Raw genomic sequence first — 18231 nt, forward strand, 5'->3', positions numbered from 1 at the left:
ACCTCTAATTAGATCTAGTAGTCTCTATTTAGGTTCCCAAAAGAATTACCTATGTTTGAAAGTGCAAAGTAGTTTGTAGTTCCATTTGAAATCAGCAGAAGGTGTGGGTAGAAAAAGCCAGGATTTATGCAGAAGTCACAGCATTAACATGAACAGAAAAAGTTAAATACAAGACAGACGTACGGACTTTGAGTTCAAAGGAAGCAGCCTGTAAGTGAACCACAGCAAAACCGGGATGAGCGAAGATAGTAAAAACAAGTTTATCTCAGTCAACTGGCAGAGGAATCTGCAGTTCAATTGCAGGGCTCCCCACCTCCAGCTGGCAATTCACTCCAGATGCCCATTAACAGGTTCTCCGCGTGTTTCAAGATGCCCCACCTGCGATCACACCAGACATGCTCTCCCAATATTTTGCAATCAAAAGGCTGAAGACACTTTTCTTCTGATTTTACTCTGTGTATAAACTTGTTCTTCCCAGTAAGAGAAAAGCGTGCGGTCCTTCGGTTCTTAAACTTCACACCAGCGATTTCATTTGACTAGCAACAAACATGATGTGTTTCAGAGAGCAAAAGGAAAGAGCAAAAGGAAAGAAGCACCCCAAAGGCAGCTCTCAGATAGGAAATCACAACAGCTCCCCATCACGCAGCTGTTGAGTGGACCTTACATTCATAGCTACTCGCGACACCGGGGGGCACCTGCTCCCGGACCTCCTCTCATACCTGGACTTTTACATTGCCTGGCAGGCCTAGTACGACATAGTCCAAAGCAGTGCAGGCTTTCTGTATACCCAGTATATCCAGACTTGACTGTAAAGGCAGAGAGTCTCAAAAGGTCTTAATACTGGCCTGCTCCTACCTCTCGTGAACTCTGCTCTTGCACTTCACATGCTGGCACTAAGCAAAAAAAATAATGCTGCTCTCATTGAAAGATCCATCGTGACCCCATGAAAGCAGTGATGATGGAAAAGAATGTGATGCTTTGTTTCATTTTTAATGCTTCTAAGCTTAGAGCTATGTCATTATGTGAAGTATTTAAGGTTCACTAAAAAATAACGAGACAGTTATTACGCAGAGTCAGAAGTGTATTTATGAATACTTATGTGACACAGAGATTGAGAGACCAAGATGTAATACGTAAAGATTCTTAAGATAAGTGGTTTTAAGTCATACAGCTATTATTAACAGAGATAAAAAGGTCTGTTCTCCTGGTTACACAGGTAATGCTTTCTTCAGCGTCCATGTTCCTGTAGGCTGTAACGTTAAAGGTCAAACGCACCACAGATTAGTAGAGATCCAAAAGTTAAAGCCGGGTATAACGTGGTGTCTAAGGAGACAGACCTGAAAGTTTGATTCTAATGATCCACCTCTGCTTACAGCTGCCTCACCTAGAAAAACCACGATACATAATCAGTGAGCCTGACCTACTGGCCTCCTGCCATGACTCTGCTCCCTACCTCTCCAGGGGTATGTTATTTCATCGTTTGGTATCTGAGTGTCTGACAATTTCCTCAGAAGCCGCTGGCGTAGATCCGTGCAACACGCTGGACATACTGCAAACTGATTCAGTATCCCGTTCTATGGAACAGTTTCTGTTTTCCTACATAATCCTTAAATAACACATTTTTGCTTCCTAAGTAGACCAGCAGCTTTGAAGTGAAAGAGTCCATTCTTCAGCCCTGCCAGTGAAACTACTGTTTACCTGAATACATAAACTTCTGTTACATTGATATCTTTCAAGAAAATCCTTAACTACTCTCTGTAATACCTTTTTTCCTCTTCTTTTATTAACTACAATCTACACAATCCTTTGCAGGGAAGTTGAGACAGCTGCTGCAAAAAGAACTGACTTTTTACATTTATGAAAGATGCTGCCAATAGAAATGCAGTGACCTTGGATACTGATCAGAGGTTAAAGGAATTGTAACACACACCTCCCGCCTCCAATTCCAAACACCCATTGCCCCACCACTCAAGAAAAGATTGGCCTGGACCAAATGTAAAGATGCAGAATTGAAGTTTTGCAAGCCTTACCACAACATAAAATCGATTTTGTTGATTTCACAAAATGACAGAGAATAGAGAGATTTAAAATGTTGAAAAGTGAGATCACTCTTTAACAGCACTTTACTGTAAAATGGTGGTACGGATACTGAAAAGAATACTATATAGATATTAGGTAAGAATTATAACAGAAAGACACTTTGACACAACTGCTTATTGAGCTGTAACACGTAGGAGGATCTGACATTCAAGACTCAGTAACATGCTATGAAAATCCTCAGGCCTTGCTGTTTTCAGTTCCATTACTGAAGACCGTCAAGAAATATCTCTGTTTTCATGCTACCGGGATGAAACGCATCATGGTATCTTACATAATTCCTTTGAAAAGGAAAAACAAGTATTTAAATAACACCATAGAACTAAGCCTCTGTCTAGATAAATTATAAAAGCATTCTCTAAATATACCTGAAAACAGTGATTGCAAGGAAATAATGTCTTCAATTATTGTTATCACTGAGTCCTCTGTCTTCCTCTCACTAGCAATAATGTGAAGCCAGGATTCCACTCCATCTGCAGCCAGTAAGCACGTTTAAAACCTTCCTGCCTATCTGTGATTGCTTCCTATTCAGTTCCCGGAAGAGAATTTAAAGTCTCAACATTTAAGTAGGAAAGGCACAGAGAAAGGTGATAACAATGATAAAGAACTGCGGAACGGGGAATGACTGAAGAGAGAATGACTGTTAGGTGTCTGTTCTAGTACCTGCGGTGGTGCTATCCAACGAAGCTAGCAGAAGCAGGTTCAAAAGAAATGAAAGGTGTTTTTTTTCTTAAGACACATGGAATGGTGAAAATGCCTGCCAGAGGAATTTTTTAAAAAACAGTTAGCCAAAAATCCACAGAGGCAGATAAATATGAAAGACTGATAGACCAGTAAGTCTTTGAAAATTGCTGAAAGCTGGAAGAATATTTGGGAAAGTACTACTCTCTAGTACAGTACTTACTCTTACACACACCCCTAGGCAACTACCAGTAGCCTCAGAGACAGGAATCTGGGAGTGTTAGTCATTTAGCCTGGCCCAGTCCAGCCATTCATGTAAACTTACCTCCAAAAACTCTTGTAGGATTTGCTTCACACCAAACAGAATAATTTAACACCACTGGTATTAGCAGCATTTCTAATGCTTGTAATTTGTACTAATATTACTAGTCCAAGTATCTTTTTTCAAGTGCAGTACAAAAAACCCAAACACCTGAGCAGCCTGAAAATCAGAACACTGTAGTCAGGGCAGCAGTGCGGGACACAACTGCTCCAAGCAGCCCACTTCCAGCCTAAAAGCTGAGAAGCTCCCACTGCACCCTGGCCAAGGGTTAGTTGCTGTTCTGATTGCTACAAATCTCACAAACTCTAACCTCTGTCATAGTATTTAATTTATTTTATTCCATCTAGTTGATTTCTTCTGTGGCCAAACTAAAAGTTGCCATTCAGCTTGAGTTGTCAAATAGAAGAATACTTCAAGAAACACTTTGTATTGTGGTTGCTCATAGCTTTGAGCAATAAATCTTTTTTTTTTTTTTTAAAACAGCCTGTCACCAGAGTTGCTTGCTTGTCCTTTATGAAACCTTAATCTAGGAAACAATCTGTAAAACAATTCCAACATTTATTATGAACCCTTAGGTAATCATGATTAAAAAGAAAGACGTATTAAGTATTTTTGTGTAGGATCCACATGACTCACTTTTCTCAGTATTTAAGCAGAATTAATTACTGAAATATCTTCTCATTAAATGGGCCTGTAATTGTATTTGAAATTGCCTATGTATTATAAAGTCAGCTTGTGAAGTGCCTCGAGAACAATTTCTTCTGTTGCATGTTGCAGTTTTTGCTATGGATATATTAAAAAAAAGTAACCACGAAAACTTACCAGACTTGTAAAATATTCTAGAACATTTGAATAACTACATACAACCAGAATCTGTAAAACTTAGGACTGATCACACTCGGGGCTTAAGTTTTTCTGCATGACAACGGTTGTTTAATTAGTACATGTTTAATCAATGGAAGTGATAGCTATGCACAAGCTATGCTGACCTGAAAGTATTATTAATTTTTCCCTGACAAAAGGTTCTGATTACTATTTGAAAAAATACAGCTCTCAATGAAAGTAATACTGTTTTCAAGAATACTATATTTGCAGTTTTAAGGATTAAATACAATTGCAATAAAAACCAATCTTGATCTAGTGTCTAACAAATCAGAAAGATCCAAATCAATAAGGAATTGAAGTAATATGCTTTCCGCCCATTAAACGAGTTCTGCAACTAATACTACACCATATCAAAAATACCTCAAAGATTTTATAAAGCTTTTTCTTACACATTTTTCTAAGAAGAATCCATTAAGACATCCCCTTAAATGCATATATCTCCATTTTGACCTCCACTTACATATGCCAAACTTGCCACTTCCTTGACAACCTCCTCCCTACCCATGCACAGTGCTGTGGTAGTGTTCTCATGTTATTAGGCTGGGTGGGATTCTCTTCCCCTTTTTGAAAGGCAGAATGTCTCTGTTTTTGAAGAAAAGCAGGTCAGAATGTTATCTGCTATTCTTCAGGGTAATGCGGGATATAACTGAGAACACCTATATGCATATATAAATCAACATCTTGGTTATTGTTGTCTTATGTTATCCAGATTGTATGAAGCCAAAACTAATACGAATTTCTGTTATGCAAGCATGCTGACAGATGGCAGCAATCTAAACTGAGAATAGCACCAAAAATACATTGCTCAGAAGTGAAAAAGAACGTACTGCGAAGTATTATGATTTGTTTTGTCACTTGAAAATCATAGTACATCCTAACTCAATGAACTCAGTAGAACCACTTGCAGACTGAGGGGCATTTTAACTTGCGCTGTGCTGTCCAAATCTCGTCTTTTTTGGCATCTGACAATTTCTGCTCTGAACCACAGAAACCAGGATGCTTATTGGAAGATGTCTAAAAAACACTGATACTTCAGTATCAGCATTAGGAGCCAGACAATTGTGCCACCCTCCTGGTAACACCGGAGACTACTTGTACTAATCCCTGCTTTTCGAGGTTCTGTGGCCTCTAGAATTGCAGTTTCTCATAACCGACTTGCTCACTTTAAATATCTTCCAAGTTTACGTCTGAGTGCCAAAAGCCATACAGAGAATAAACAACTTTATTTTATAACAGAATTACAGAAAGCAAAATATCACTTAATACAACTTCAAGCTGCTATAAATCTAATTTGGCATTTTAACTATACACAGAGTCAACAGCGAAAAAAAATCCCCAAACAAACAACCCCCCTGCAAGAACAAAATAAAAATAAAATCCAAAATAATTAACAGGTTTTCTCAATGGCAGTCTCAAATGATGGTACTGTCTTATTACTTTATGAAGGAAGTCCATCGTACACTTCTACTCAGTATCCTAAAAACCTGCATTAGCCATTAGACGAAGCATCTGAAACATATATCTTCTCAATAACAGAAATGTCAGTTCTAACATGGAGACAGTGAGCTTTAATAGAAAGCGAGCATTCTACACATGTATTCAAATAATGGAAGTGTTGAAATTTGGACACAGTAAGAAAAAAAGCACTAAGGTTTTAAGCTGCCTAGATCATCTCTTGTTGGAAGAAGAGAAAGATATATTGTTTTTCCTTCTTTCCTTATCTGGAATGCTGCAGACAGCAAAACGTCTGCAAAAAGTTGAGCATTGGCACCAAAGTGCAAAAAGAACACAGTGCTCAGTCAGAAGAAATGTGTCTGCAACTCCTTCTCCTCTACAGACTGCCACGCCATCTCTGCTCCACAGAGAGGAGAATCTTAGAACAGAAAGAGTTACAGAGATATCAGTATAAAATTTATCCAAAGAAATATATTTTTTCAAATTTTAGGAAATGTTGTATTTTTATAAAAATCTTTGTTATGTGATACCATATATTTACCTGAATAATCTGGAAAAAAAAAAGTAATCTGTAAATTACTCCAGTAAGAGATTTCACTTGAAATATTTGGAAAAAACTATACCTAAATTAGTTAAGATCCCCCTTCCTGCACAATTACCACCTGCTCCAGTGAACAATGCTTTCCAGACTTCTTTTTTGTTCACTTTCATATAATTAAGAATCAGCTTCAAAAATACAAGTATTTGTGCAAAAGAAGATCATACCCTCTAAAACGTCATTTAAAAAAATCTAAGATTGTTAAGAAGTGGTTATAAAAAATAAACAAGAAAGATTGTAAGGGAACATAGACCAAAGATGTTAAAATGGAGTTTGGTATTGGCATTTAAGTCTTGAACATCTGGTCATCATTGCTAGGCTTGGTGAATTCAGTAGAGTAGTGACAACTTGGAATGATTACAGTTCTTCATGGTCATGATCACAGTCAGTATCATTTTTACTTCTGCAAGAAAAGGGAAGGAGAAGATTACATAAGCATTCATAACAGATACTATGTGAATGTCACATGATCAGAGTCAAAAAGTAATTTTTCCCATATAGGTTATTTTGGGGGAAGGTTATTTCATTAAAAAATGTTGCATTAACTAAAGCCCCCGTCAGTCATGAGGTAAACAGTAATTCAGTTTCTATCAATGTTTTTCTTGCTTTAGTGTATTTTTCCCTCCCCAAAATTCTCATGATATTTTAATAGTCCCCTCTTGCACAGTTTACTGAAAATTTTAATCCACAATCTAGTGCATAAATAAAAAATGAAGATATTTGTTCAAGTAATAATCCCTCAGAATCAGAGTGTAATATCTCTCACTTTTATCAGAGAGAACAAGTCTACACAAACAATGCTGCTGTAGTCATCGGGGCAGAGCTTTCATCACCTTAGAAACAACTAAGCAAGGTTCGTGGCATGACTCCATTGCCTAAACACAATTGTCTAGAGCCGTTTCTGCAGTCCCACCTGCCCTTCAGTTGCTGCTACAGGAGGGCATAGGTCTCTTGATGGTCCAAGCTGCAGACAGATATTCAAGGCACTTCAGGTGGCCTGTGTTTAGACAACTAAGTTTTTTCCTTAATGTTTAACTGAAAGGCATCATTAGTCAAACAAGTCACCAGGTCTCAAATACAAGAGCAGCATGGTGAAATGTCTTCATATCAGTCCTCTTTTACTCTCTCACAAGCATTTCAGACCAAGAGCTGTAAAGCAATTGGCAAACTTAGACAAGAACATCTGACACACTGATACACTGCAAACACCATTCCACAATTTCTCAAAATTTCTCAAAAAAGCAAAAAACCACCCTCAGCAGATGGAAGGAATTCTTTGAATGTTTTTTTCTGAATAAAATTTTTACAAAGTAGTTAAATATTTGATGAAGGAACAGAATCAACTTTGCAGTTAGTCACTAATGTAGAAATGTGCAAATATGCCAAGATTGTTTCTTCCTCCCATGACACAGTCCCTTCAAGAAAGGTGTTTTAATTACTTATATGAGATAGATTATGTTGAACACTGATTTGAAAGATACTTTTCTGGATTAAGGTAGCATGAAGAAACTGGCACATTCTGCACAAATGTAACAGAAGCAGCAATCCCCACTCCCAAGATCTTTAAATTCACACTGATTAATAATAAATGAAAAATCTGATGGTAGCACATATTATAACAGTAAATCCTTGCAAATCAAAATGATCTGTTCTGCTGTCTCAGTGTATCTTTCTACCTTAGAACCTGCTATGTAAATGCTGAAAATACGAGAAGGATGGTTTGATCACGCATGTTTAATGTTGCTGTGTACCGAGGGAACAATGAAATTATCTAAACCACAGGTATTCTCCTTGCTACAAATTAATAGCTCTCTCAAAAGTGATGTGGATTTTTCCAAGCCCTTCTGGAGTTGCCTATAACCACTGCAACAGCAGATTTATTCAGTGTTCATTCTGATCTTTCTATTGAATACATCAAGTAGAGAAGGGTGGGTTTTTTTGTTTTTCCTTTTTTTTATTCCTAGAAATGAGGGCCTAATAAACTGACATTCCTTCAAATACCTCTTTGAACTGATAAGAGGCTTTAAAACTTGAGTTTGCAATGCATTTACCTCCTTGCCTGGGAAAATGATAGAAGGTTAAATATTTCAGTGTGCTTAGGATTAAGAATTAGCTGACTAAATTAAAATGTTCCAAATGTGCCCTTTCACTACTAGGAACTGCACATAGTCTTCCCACTAAACAAGCAAGATGTAAGGCAAGGACTGTAATTGTACAGGTAAACAGAAAAATGTGACACATCCTTCATGTTTTGCAGAAGTGGCCCAAACTCACTTCAATATAAACTACAATAACTTGACCAAACATCGTAGGAAATGCCATGAGAGTACTGTGACAAAACTGGGAGACATATACAGGAAAACTGGCAATTAAAATTAATGTCAGATTGGACTTAAGATAAAAATTCTTACACTAACAGTCTATTAACGCCTGTTTCAACTCACCATTTTGTGATAGGATGTATCAAAGACGCCCCATATTTTTCAAGCCTTTTAATACAGAATGCAACAGAAAACTGATGCTACATTTTCCTATGTTAATTATATACATAAGCTTACCTGAAGTATTTGCTTGAGGGCATTTTTTATTTTACTCTTCATCTTCCTCAGCAAGTTCAGTTTCTTTGTGCACCACTACTCTTGTGACAGACATGTCAGGGTGCTGTTCTTTGGCTTCTTTGATTGCCTGTGCCAGGGCCTGCAAATGTATTTGAAATATGTAACTCAACAACAGCAAAAGGACACGGGGCCAGAGAATGGGAGAGTGGCATCGGAAATTTTGGTTATAATTGTTCAGAACCCTAAACTCCTGAACTTGAGAGGGCTCAGGGGTAAAAAAAAACCAAACAAACAACCAAAAAACAAAACTAACCAACCCCAAAACACAAAACCCAACCAAAAAAAAAAAAAACACCAAAACCCCAAAACCACTATGCTAAAAATCTACCAAAATTTCCAGGAAGTAACAAGTAACCATAAAGTTATCCTGTAACTTTTCTAGTTCATTCCAGGAGACAAAAAGTATTCTTATACCCCAGAAGCTTTTGAACTTCTGCAACAGATCCAGCGAATAAATACTTAACAAGAATGTACACAGTACAGAAAAACAAGAGTTCCCTTCAGTTTCCTGAACAAAATGGAAAGATACTTTGGAATGTGTACTAAGTATGGTACTGAAACTCTGGAAGAAGATCATAACAGAAACATCTTTCTCAGCATAAGAATGTCCTTTTTCTCCTATTACTAGTTTAAGAAAACTTTCTCTAGTTTAATTCAGGGAAGTGTAAATATAAGTATTACTCAGTTTCTTATAATCCCTCCTCCACATTTTAAGAAATTTTATCTTCTTAAGAGACGTACCAATATACACAGCTCGCAGTTGGACTAGATGATCATTGTAGGTCCCTTCCAACTGAAATATTCTGTTCTATTCTATTCTATACAAGGCTTTACAGTCGCCTACATTACAGCACCCTCTGAGGCAGAAGAGGTGAAAGAGCACCTGAGGCCTTCTGTTCCTTCCCCTGATCTGAATCTTATTTCAGTGAGCTGCATTACTGGAACGCAACACAAGAAAAAAAAGAAGAAACTGGAAGGCATTCTGAGGCAACAGTAAGCTCACTGTTCACCTTAGTATCAATCACAACTGAAAAAAAACTGAATACACTAGAAGGAGCAAGAAAAATACAATGCAACAAAAAGGTGTAACTTAATTTAGAAAAGTGATGTTTTCCTGAGGCATAGGTAGTAAGTAGGAGAAGAAATAACTAACTCTGAAGAGAGACTGGAAACACCAATATTAGCCACCTGAAGTATTATATGATAATGAATCTGAAGTCCTGTTAAGGAAATATGTACAGAAGAACACACAACATGCATTGGTACAATACTGATGTTAGCTGATGTATTAATCCTACAATTTTTTATTAGTTTGCCTTTTACAATATGCCAAGTGTAATCTCTGTAGTACAAATGAGGATTTAAAAGAAAGTGGCTGTTGAGATTTAAGAATCAGTGTTTATAATCAAACCATAAACAATGAAAAGACTTTAACTCTCTAATTGTTAAATTACAACAAGTAATACAAGCATTTGTGTTCTGAAACTCCAATTTAAAATATTATTTTCCTATTGAAAACTGTTTTAGTGATGTAGGGAGCTAAAAGACAAAAGAATAAACATCCAGCATGTAGTTTGTGCATCTAAAGAGCTACATACGCACTGAAGAAAAAGTGGTAGAGATTCCTTAAATCTGTTAAAAGCTGCTCACGGCTGCTTTAAACTTCAGTGATTAAAATCGTATTTTGTACTTTCTTCTTTATAATTTCATTTTTTCCTTCATGACCCACTTATCTCAAAACAAAGAAGGACTTAGAGAACAGTTTTACTGCAGCATTGTCTGGTATACTAAAGGTATTGTGTGACCTTTCCAGACGTCTGAAGTGCACTGAACGTGTGTCAAGGCAAACAAGAGCCATGTCTGATGCTGAACAGCCCTGTCATTTAATTACGAGTTTCAAGAAGAGATTCAACTTGTCAAGAGCCACTTTTTCGAGGCAGATCAAAATGTGAAATTAAATTCCCCAAGAGCTCTTTAAATTAAATCCTGTTATGTTGATTTGTGTAGCTTTCATAAAGTTAGTGTAAAGGACTCACTACAAATTTATGTAGAAGGTAGGCTTTTCCATTTGTATTATCCAGTGACTGTTGATCGACTTTGTTACTACAGTTTCTTAGATGAAAAACAATAAAAATTGTGTAATCATCACTACAAAGAATAGATCATTGCACTTGCTCAATTATTTTTCTGTGTACTGCTTAAATTCAGCCTTCTTAATTGGGCCGGTAGAAGTGATTTTAACTTTAGTTTCTAAGACGTTGTAAAATACTGCTTTGGTACTGATAGAAATGAAAGGTACTTACACAAGATTCCAGCAGATCAACAACTACTTTTGTTATACAGAATTCTATAAATACAAGTCAAAAACTATTTTTTAAATTCGAGCAGTTTATGCTTTAATGTATTTCAAAGCTTTCAGTCAAAATGAGTGCTGCATTCAGATGTTGCTGACACAATGCAGTAGAGACTCCCATCTACCCAGATTAATGCATCAAAATAAAATTATTTTAGTAATGCTTTTCCTCCCAAATGGCAAAAGCAGCACTTAACAAATTTCTTCCAAAAGAAGCAATCCCTTTAAAAATAGTAAGAAATCCGTTCACATGATCTGTGAAGTATGCAAAGTTACAAATGCTGTTTTTCTTTCAGTTATATTCTAAAGGCTCCTTGTTCACAAAACACGACCGCTTAACAACTTTGCCACAATTAACAGTCTCGGGGTCTTTCTATGTCCTCTTATTCAACTTCTCTACCTTTCTCTTATTTTAGGTTTCTGAAATATCATCTAGATCTCACTGGACTACAAAAAGCACATTTTAAGTGTTAACAGCTTACATACTCACCTCATCATGGTCAATATCTGCATCTCCAGTAATGACAATGCGCTTCTCAATTCTTGTTTCTGATACCCCACCTTTTACCATCTACAGATGGCACAAAAGAAGAAAACATCCTTGTAATTATTCCTTATTGCCACAAAGCACTCCTTTCTGTTGCACTGAAGCAAATAAATTTCTGTGACTGAGTTGCAATTAGTAGTAAATATTCTCGGTGCTAAATCATCCTTTTTCTTTTTCAGTTATGTAGTTAGTCACATTCTAGCAATTGCTAAATTTGATAAAAGCCAACTAATAGAGAATTGCTTCTGTTACTGGAGCTCAAGTGTGAACAGATCTAGATATGCAGACAAACTGGCATTCCAGCTTCCTCCACCATATAAATCTGGCAAGAAGGAAATTCCAGGAGTCTTTTCTTTGGTTTCAACCCATCTATCATGGGCCTCTTCTCTGTCTCTGAAGAATCCTATGCCATTAAATCCAAAGATGATCTGGTTTTCACTTCTGCCATTCATGGACCTTAGTGAGATATTTTCAAGATATTTCACGTTGCTGATGGAAATAATTTTGTGCTTTGTTTCTTCATTTCTTATGCTAATGATTAAAACATTTTAGCTTATAGAAAAATTCTCACAGAAATAACATTATATTTGTTTTTTTTTTTTTAAATCAGCCTATATAAGAGGAAAGAATAAACTACTACTTCAGATACACTGACCATATTAGAAAAGATCCAAGATGATTCTGTTAAGAACACCATTAGAATATTAAAACTATTTTGGCAGGTCCCTTTATCAATAATGAACAGTTTGGGATGTAAAATAGAAAGGTAGTTTAGAAAATTCAGTCTTTTGAATTGACGATAAGCAGTCTGTAAGAAAAGATAAGGATCTGCTGCATTACGGTAATCCCAGTTATTTTTTAGTACAAAACAAGACTGAAACCATTTTTCTTTAATGGTTCCTCCCAAAAAGCAGCATTATTTGATATCTGAACTTGACAAGTAAATGTCCACTTCCTGCCCCCCTCCTCCTGTGGTAGCACAATTTATTGAATAAAGACTTTTTTCTAAAATGGTGGTGGCTTAATGATTTCAAAAGGGAGCAGGAGACTGAAAAGGACCTGTTGACTAGTCTGTATTACAAAACATGCACATTTTAAATTCTGAGCTTACTTTATTTTATGTGACTTTTATCTGACAACTTTCCAACATCATTCTTCTACAGTAAGTCTGCGAATACACCTTTCAATCTTAAGAATATATATATTGAATATATATCCAGCGAGTAGTGAACTATTGTTCCATTCTGCGATGATATGAAACTCCTTGTCTCGGGGCGGGGGGGGGGGGAAATCCCAAACTCACACCTTGTATTTCCTTCTTCCCTTTTGCTTCACCCTAAACAATGCTTTCTGTAATTTTCTTGGAAAACTATGTTAAGAGTTCAATGACAAGAGCTCAAAACTGTGTTGTTGGGACACACCTAAAATTTGATAAATATTTACATAAATTAATAACAACAACAATAATAACAATAGTCATCATCACTACCACCACCACCCACCACCACACTTTGGTAGTTCTAACATACTGTGGCATGAAACATTACATGTTCTGTTAACTGAGTTTTCCTTTCCTTTTCAAGCATGGAATGCAGAGCACATAATTCAGCACCAAAATATGCTTGCAAAGTAATCGAGTGGTATGGTCTCTTTCTAAATACGCTGTAAACCTAGCAGCACAAGGATCATCAACACTAAGGCTGAGAAAATATTGTTTCAGTTCATCCTTATAACAGATGCCATTAGCAGAGCTCCTGCGAACCTCTGACAAATCACTTACATTAACAAAGATACTGTAAGATACCAGTGAGTGATGACAGGACTGAAACTAAAAATTTAGATACGTACTCATTTGTCAAACACAGAAATAAGACTTATATGAAGTACTAAAAAAATTAATCATATTTTTCTCCCTCTCCCTGTTTTGTTCCCAGATATTCCCGCTTATTCGTTAGGGCTTCTCTGTTCAAAATCTGTGTACAGAAAGATTAACTCTCACACATGCCTGGAATGAATCCAATCCATTTCAAGTCAGCTTTCTCCAATAAATTAGCAGATATATGAGAAACTTCATGTAAGACTTTATTTTGAGGGTTTGTGGGTTTTTTTTTTTAGTTCAGAGAGACATTATATTTTACCTTTGTGATGTGTGTAGTTGTGGTAGTAGAAATCGACTCTGATGTAATTGTCTGTGCACTCAGCAGCACACCAGCATTGCCACCAGCACTGCCATCAAACTGCAAGGGAAAAAAATGGTATTTTTGTATTTTGGCATTTAAAAGCCTTGTTTTCACAGGAGAAAAGGATGGTTTTCTTACTAAACACATTCTTTATTCAGTTAGAACTGAAATCTAAACAGAAGCCATCCAAGTTTACTGAGTCATGTAAGACTTCTGTTATGGTTCATTCTTGTGGAAAATTTACGATCAAAGCTACATGTTCCCTTCAGGAGCAATGAGATATTTTAATCAAGTTTCCAAAACTAAAATTGAGTTGTACATTTGCAGACAGCAACTAAGTCTTTATATAAAAAAAAAAACGCAACACTTAGAACTTTGGGAGTAACACTGCTTTGTCTACACACATTTCACTTACCTAATTCATGGCCAAAGTATACTCTTTGCTGCTAGAAAAATGTATAGGTTTTTGAAAAGCATTTTTTTGACATTATCTATTTTGATCTACAAGTAGCTGGAATAAAAACCAGCTTGCAAACAATGTAATAACCCAGACACCATACCTGTGGAGACTCATATGTGATAGTTTTAGTTTCTGTTTGAACAATTGGAACTTCTTTAGTGGAGATTTCAGTTCTCTGTGTGGCATCTGAAATGGTTACCATCTCTGTTTTCACTACTGGAGGCTGTGGTGCAAGAAATAACCAATCAATTCAAAAGACAGAAGAATGTTTGTAAAGTGGACCAAGAAAACACAACCAAAAACTCAAGAAAAGCTAACAGTAAGATAAGTATTTGACTGTCTTCCCAATCAAAAAGCATGCAATAAATAAGCAAAGTGAAATGAAGACTAATATACCAGCCCTCCAGTATCTACATAACATGGTAAGAAAATTTAACCTCCTAATAACCTTGCCAAAGTTCTGTGTTTCAGCCAACAGTATATATCACAGAAGGCAACTGCTAAAACCAAGCTGCAACACAGGTATTGAAAATGTGTAAAAGAGCATCACTAGGAAAAAAAAAAAAATCTTAGTTTGCATAAATAAGCTGATAGCTAGCTCAGATGGATGAGCTTCATATTAGAATTAATCTGGGAAAATACCTATCATTGCTTAGTCAAACTGCAAATAAGGACTAGAAATTCCAAGGAAATTACATAAAAGTTTAACGTTTTAATATGTGCTACTTCTGGAACAGAAAAACAGCTTTGACAATTGGATTTTAGGCAGTCTACATTCAATGTAATAGTTCTGGAAATCAATGGTTTCTTTTGACAACAATCCTAAAAAGCCGTTTTAACCATTTGGAGTTAGCTAGTGGTTTTCTCTGCAATATCACAAAGAAAGCAATTAAGCAGGGGTCTGTAGGCCAGTGAACTTGTGACTTATCTTATTGGAGCAGATTTTCAATATATTTAAGTACTTTAAAAAAAATACCCAGTAAAGCCTTTTGATATTTTTCTAGATGCATCAGTTGCTATCTCCCATTGATTTTGGATGCACATGGGGAGAAATCCCTGGGGAAAAAAAAAATCCTTTCTTTCCCTCACACACACTTGCACACACAGCAGCCTTCTCTCCTTCCTCCAAACTAGTTACGTTTTTAGGAAGTGTGGGTGCCTGCAACTTCTAAAGGTCTTATAAACTAATTCTTTCACATCATTAATCAGAACACCTTGCTATGCAAAAGACAACAAAAGAAAGAAGTAAGTTGTTTGGATTTACGTGCAAGGAAAAAAAAATTTTGCCACCATTACAAGAACAAGCAGGTAGACAACTAGGAAAAAGCCCACCCAATAGTTGAAAAACTCAGCAGAAGATCATGCCAACTTTACAAAGAGATGCATCCCTGCACTTCATTTTTGCCCTTTCTTCTTCTTTATAAAGTTTGCCCAGTAATGAACCCTTCGAACTTGTTTGTCTTAAAACAACTGATTGTGACTGGAACCCATGCATGCTTCCCTAAATATCTACTGCACTAGAAGACTTCACGGTAAGATCGTGATATATGCCTCATCCCTTTACAATGCAGTGCTCTCACCTATGCAATTTCTAGCCTGTAAGCTCATAACATTTTTTAAAAGGAAAAAGAAAAAAAGGCAAGAAAAGCAGTGAGTAATGAGGGGAAAAAAAAGGAACAAAAATTTGTGACGGGTGTTTTCTAATTTCAATTGCCAATAATTTTCCAATCACAATTACATGTCATGGACGTGTCAAAAACAATTGACAAATAGACAAGACGAGACTTAAAACATTGGAAACATGTAAATAATAAATATACGTTATGTGTGTGCACATAAAACAAGGGGGAGAGAAAAAGGAGATGGCAGTCTTCGGAAGGTTTGCCTTACTGGTGATTCTCACTCAGTTCTAGCAAAAAGTCAGAAACCATAACTGAAGGAGACAGAATTTCACTGCTCATCAATGGTTTCCCCTTCCAAATGATCTGAATCTTGTTGGACGCCTGAAGAGCTGGAGGAATAGGAGAAGAAGAAAGGCAGGTATATTTACACCCCAAGAAATATCTCTGCTTAATCTAGTTGTCAAACTGTTCTACCATTTACCTCAGAACAACAAATTATTTGTGGTGCAACATCAATGTCAACATGAGACACATCTCCATTGAGTTTGAGCTGTTCTTCCTCTTTTTCTTCACCTAAATCTTGCTTAATTTCCTCTGACAAATTCTTCTCTTCTGTAGCTATGGTAACTGCATTTTCCTGGACCAAATCTTCATCTGTAACTTGTGTGTGCTCAACCGGTACATTTAGTTTACTGCCTTTTGGTGTGGCTTCCACATGCTGTATTTTTTCTTCATGTTCTTTCCTTTTCACACCTTCCTCTTCTTCCTGCTCTTCCCTGATGACTTCCTCAATTGCCCTATGATGTGGCTGGTATTCTCCCACCTCTTCATCCTCACTCTCACTACTACTGCTGCTGCTGCTACTATCTGATGGCAATGATGAAGAGTCCTTTTTTGACAGATGCTCCACCTTACATGTTTCCCCAGCATCAGTGGCAACTTGCATTTTCCCTTTGTTGGTTTCGTCTACGACTAGTGTTTCTTCTATCCCAACCTCTGCCTGCTTCTTCTCCTCCACTATGTCCAGAGTCTCATGTGAACTCTGCACAAAAAACATGGATGAGGAAAAACAAAAGTAGAGTATGTGAATAAATTAAAATGATGGAAACAAGATTAGCTGATGGCTGGTTCATGTCATGTAGAAGACAAAAGATGGTTGTGATGGTTAACTGAAAAAGGAAGGAAAGAAAGAATGAAGATGGATTGGAAGAGTTAGAGCCAAATTTAACTATGGAAAAAATCAGTAGAACCTTATCAGCATCGCTGACTCCAGTACAAGGCCCTTCTGCTCCGGAAGCATGTCTCTGGGAAACAAAAAGCAATCAGAGGACAAAAATCAATGCATAACCCTTTTCAACAGTGTAACACCCTCCAAGCAAGCTTTAAGAATGTGTGTATAGATGACACTAGACAGATACTGTGTATTCACTATAAGACTTACATAGAACTATGCTCCTTTCCTTCTACTTCATTGAAATGTTCCATTCAAAAGTAGGTAAGAATTATGGACATTATTAATTGGGATAAGAATTTAATTATGAAAGACTGAAAATAAAAGCATGAATGCACTGGCCAGTAATGCTACTGAGGCAGTTATTTCTCTCAGTTAAATCAGGAATTAAGAATAAATAATATTAAGGGAAAGTAAAAAAAAAAACCAAAACCTATTTAGCGTTCTACTATCAGTTTATCATCATACAAAATAAAAAAAGACTTTACTGTAAGATTTTATTAGTTGTTCATCTTTGGTCCGTTACTTTATGAACCTTAATAGGTAACGAGAGGGAGACTGTTTAGGGTGGTGTGTTGTCAGAATAGCAATACATGATTACCAAGACGATCCCATTAGGATTCAGTTTGGAGCCAAAATGATGAGACTAAGGCAGTTATATTAGTATTTGTTCCGTAACAAAATGATCTGTGATGGATACCCCAGAAAGCCCACCGTAAATTATGTATTAGATTTTTTTTTTGATCTAATGTATTTTTAGCGAACGGTTTGCAGCAAAATTTGAGTTCAAATGATAAGAACACAAAAATCAACACATCATCTGTGACTTAATCCTAGCTTTTATTGCTGTTTACCAAGCAAAGCACCTACAGAGTGTCAGCCAGCATCCCTGGTGAAGCTTAAACACGCACCAATTAATATTTCTTGGGCGTTGCAAATAGAGAATCAAGCTCTCTAGCTGGATCTCTCTCCCCTCTGATACCAGCAACCAGCTTACCGGCTCTGATACAGGAGAAGCAAGCTGCAGGCCACCTTTCTGGCATTTTTAAGGCGTTGGGGGTCGGTGATTAATCTTTAGAGGGGATGGGGGCCTATCCCCCCAGACCACGTCCCCCGCCCAGCCCCTACCGTTCCAGAGCCGGCAGCGCAGGCGGGAGCAGCGCCGGGGCGGGGCGGGGAAGC

The 18231-nt window shown here is 36.9% G+C and overlaps 1 protein-coding gene across 8 annotated transcripts in view; it reads right to left on the bottom strand.

The window, feature by feature from the left end:
• Positions 1-5189: 5189 nt before the first annotated feature.
• EPB41L2 (erythrocyte membrane protein band 4.1 like 2) overlaps positions 5190-18231 on the bottom strand; it is a 125542-nt gene continuing 112500 nt past the window's right edge. For 3 of the 8 annotated variants that reach the window (XM_075145821.1, XM_075145820.1, XM_075145818.1), the window contains 7 exons: positions 17069-17122; positions 16300-16860; positions 14297-14419; positions 13695-13793; positions 11500-11580; positions 8597-8735; positions 5190-6441 (listed from right to left, as the gene is read on the bottom strand). In XM_075145821.1, coding sequence (XP_075001922.1) covers positions 8628-8735; positions 11500-11580; positions 13695-13793; positions 14297-14419; positions 16300-16860; positions 17069-17122 — 1026 coding nt within the window. In that variant the 3' untranslated portion in view covers positions 5190-6441; positions 8597-8627. The remainder of the gene's footprint in view (positions 6442-8596; positions 8736-11499; positions 11581-13694; positions 13794-14296; positions 14420-16299; positions 16861-17068; positions 17123-18231) is intronic. The other 5 variants (XM_075145824.1, XM_075145823.1, XM_075145822.1 and 2 more) reach the window with 3 other exon arrangements.

The sequence above is a fragment of the Calonectris borealis genome, chromosome 3 (assembly GCF_964195595.1).
Source record: "Calonectris borealis chromosome 3, bCalBor7.hap1.2, whole genome shotgun sequence".
NCBI lineage: Eukaryota > Metazoa > Chordata > Aves > Procellariiformes > Procellariidae > Calonectris > Calonectris borealis.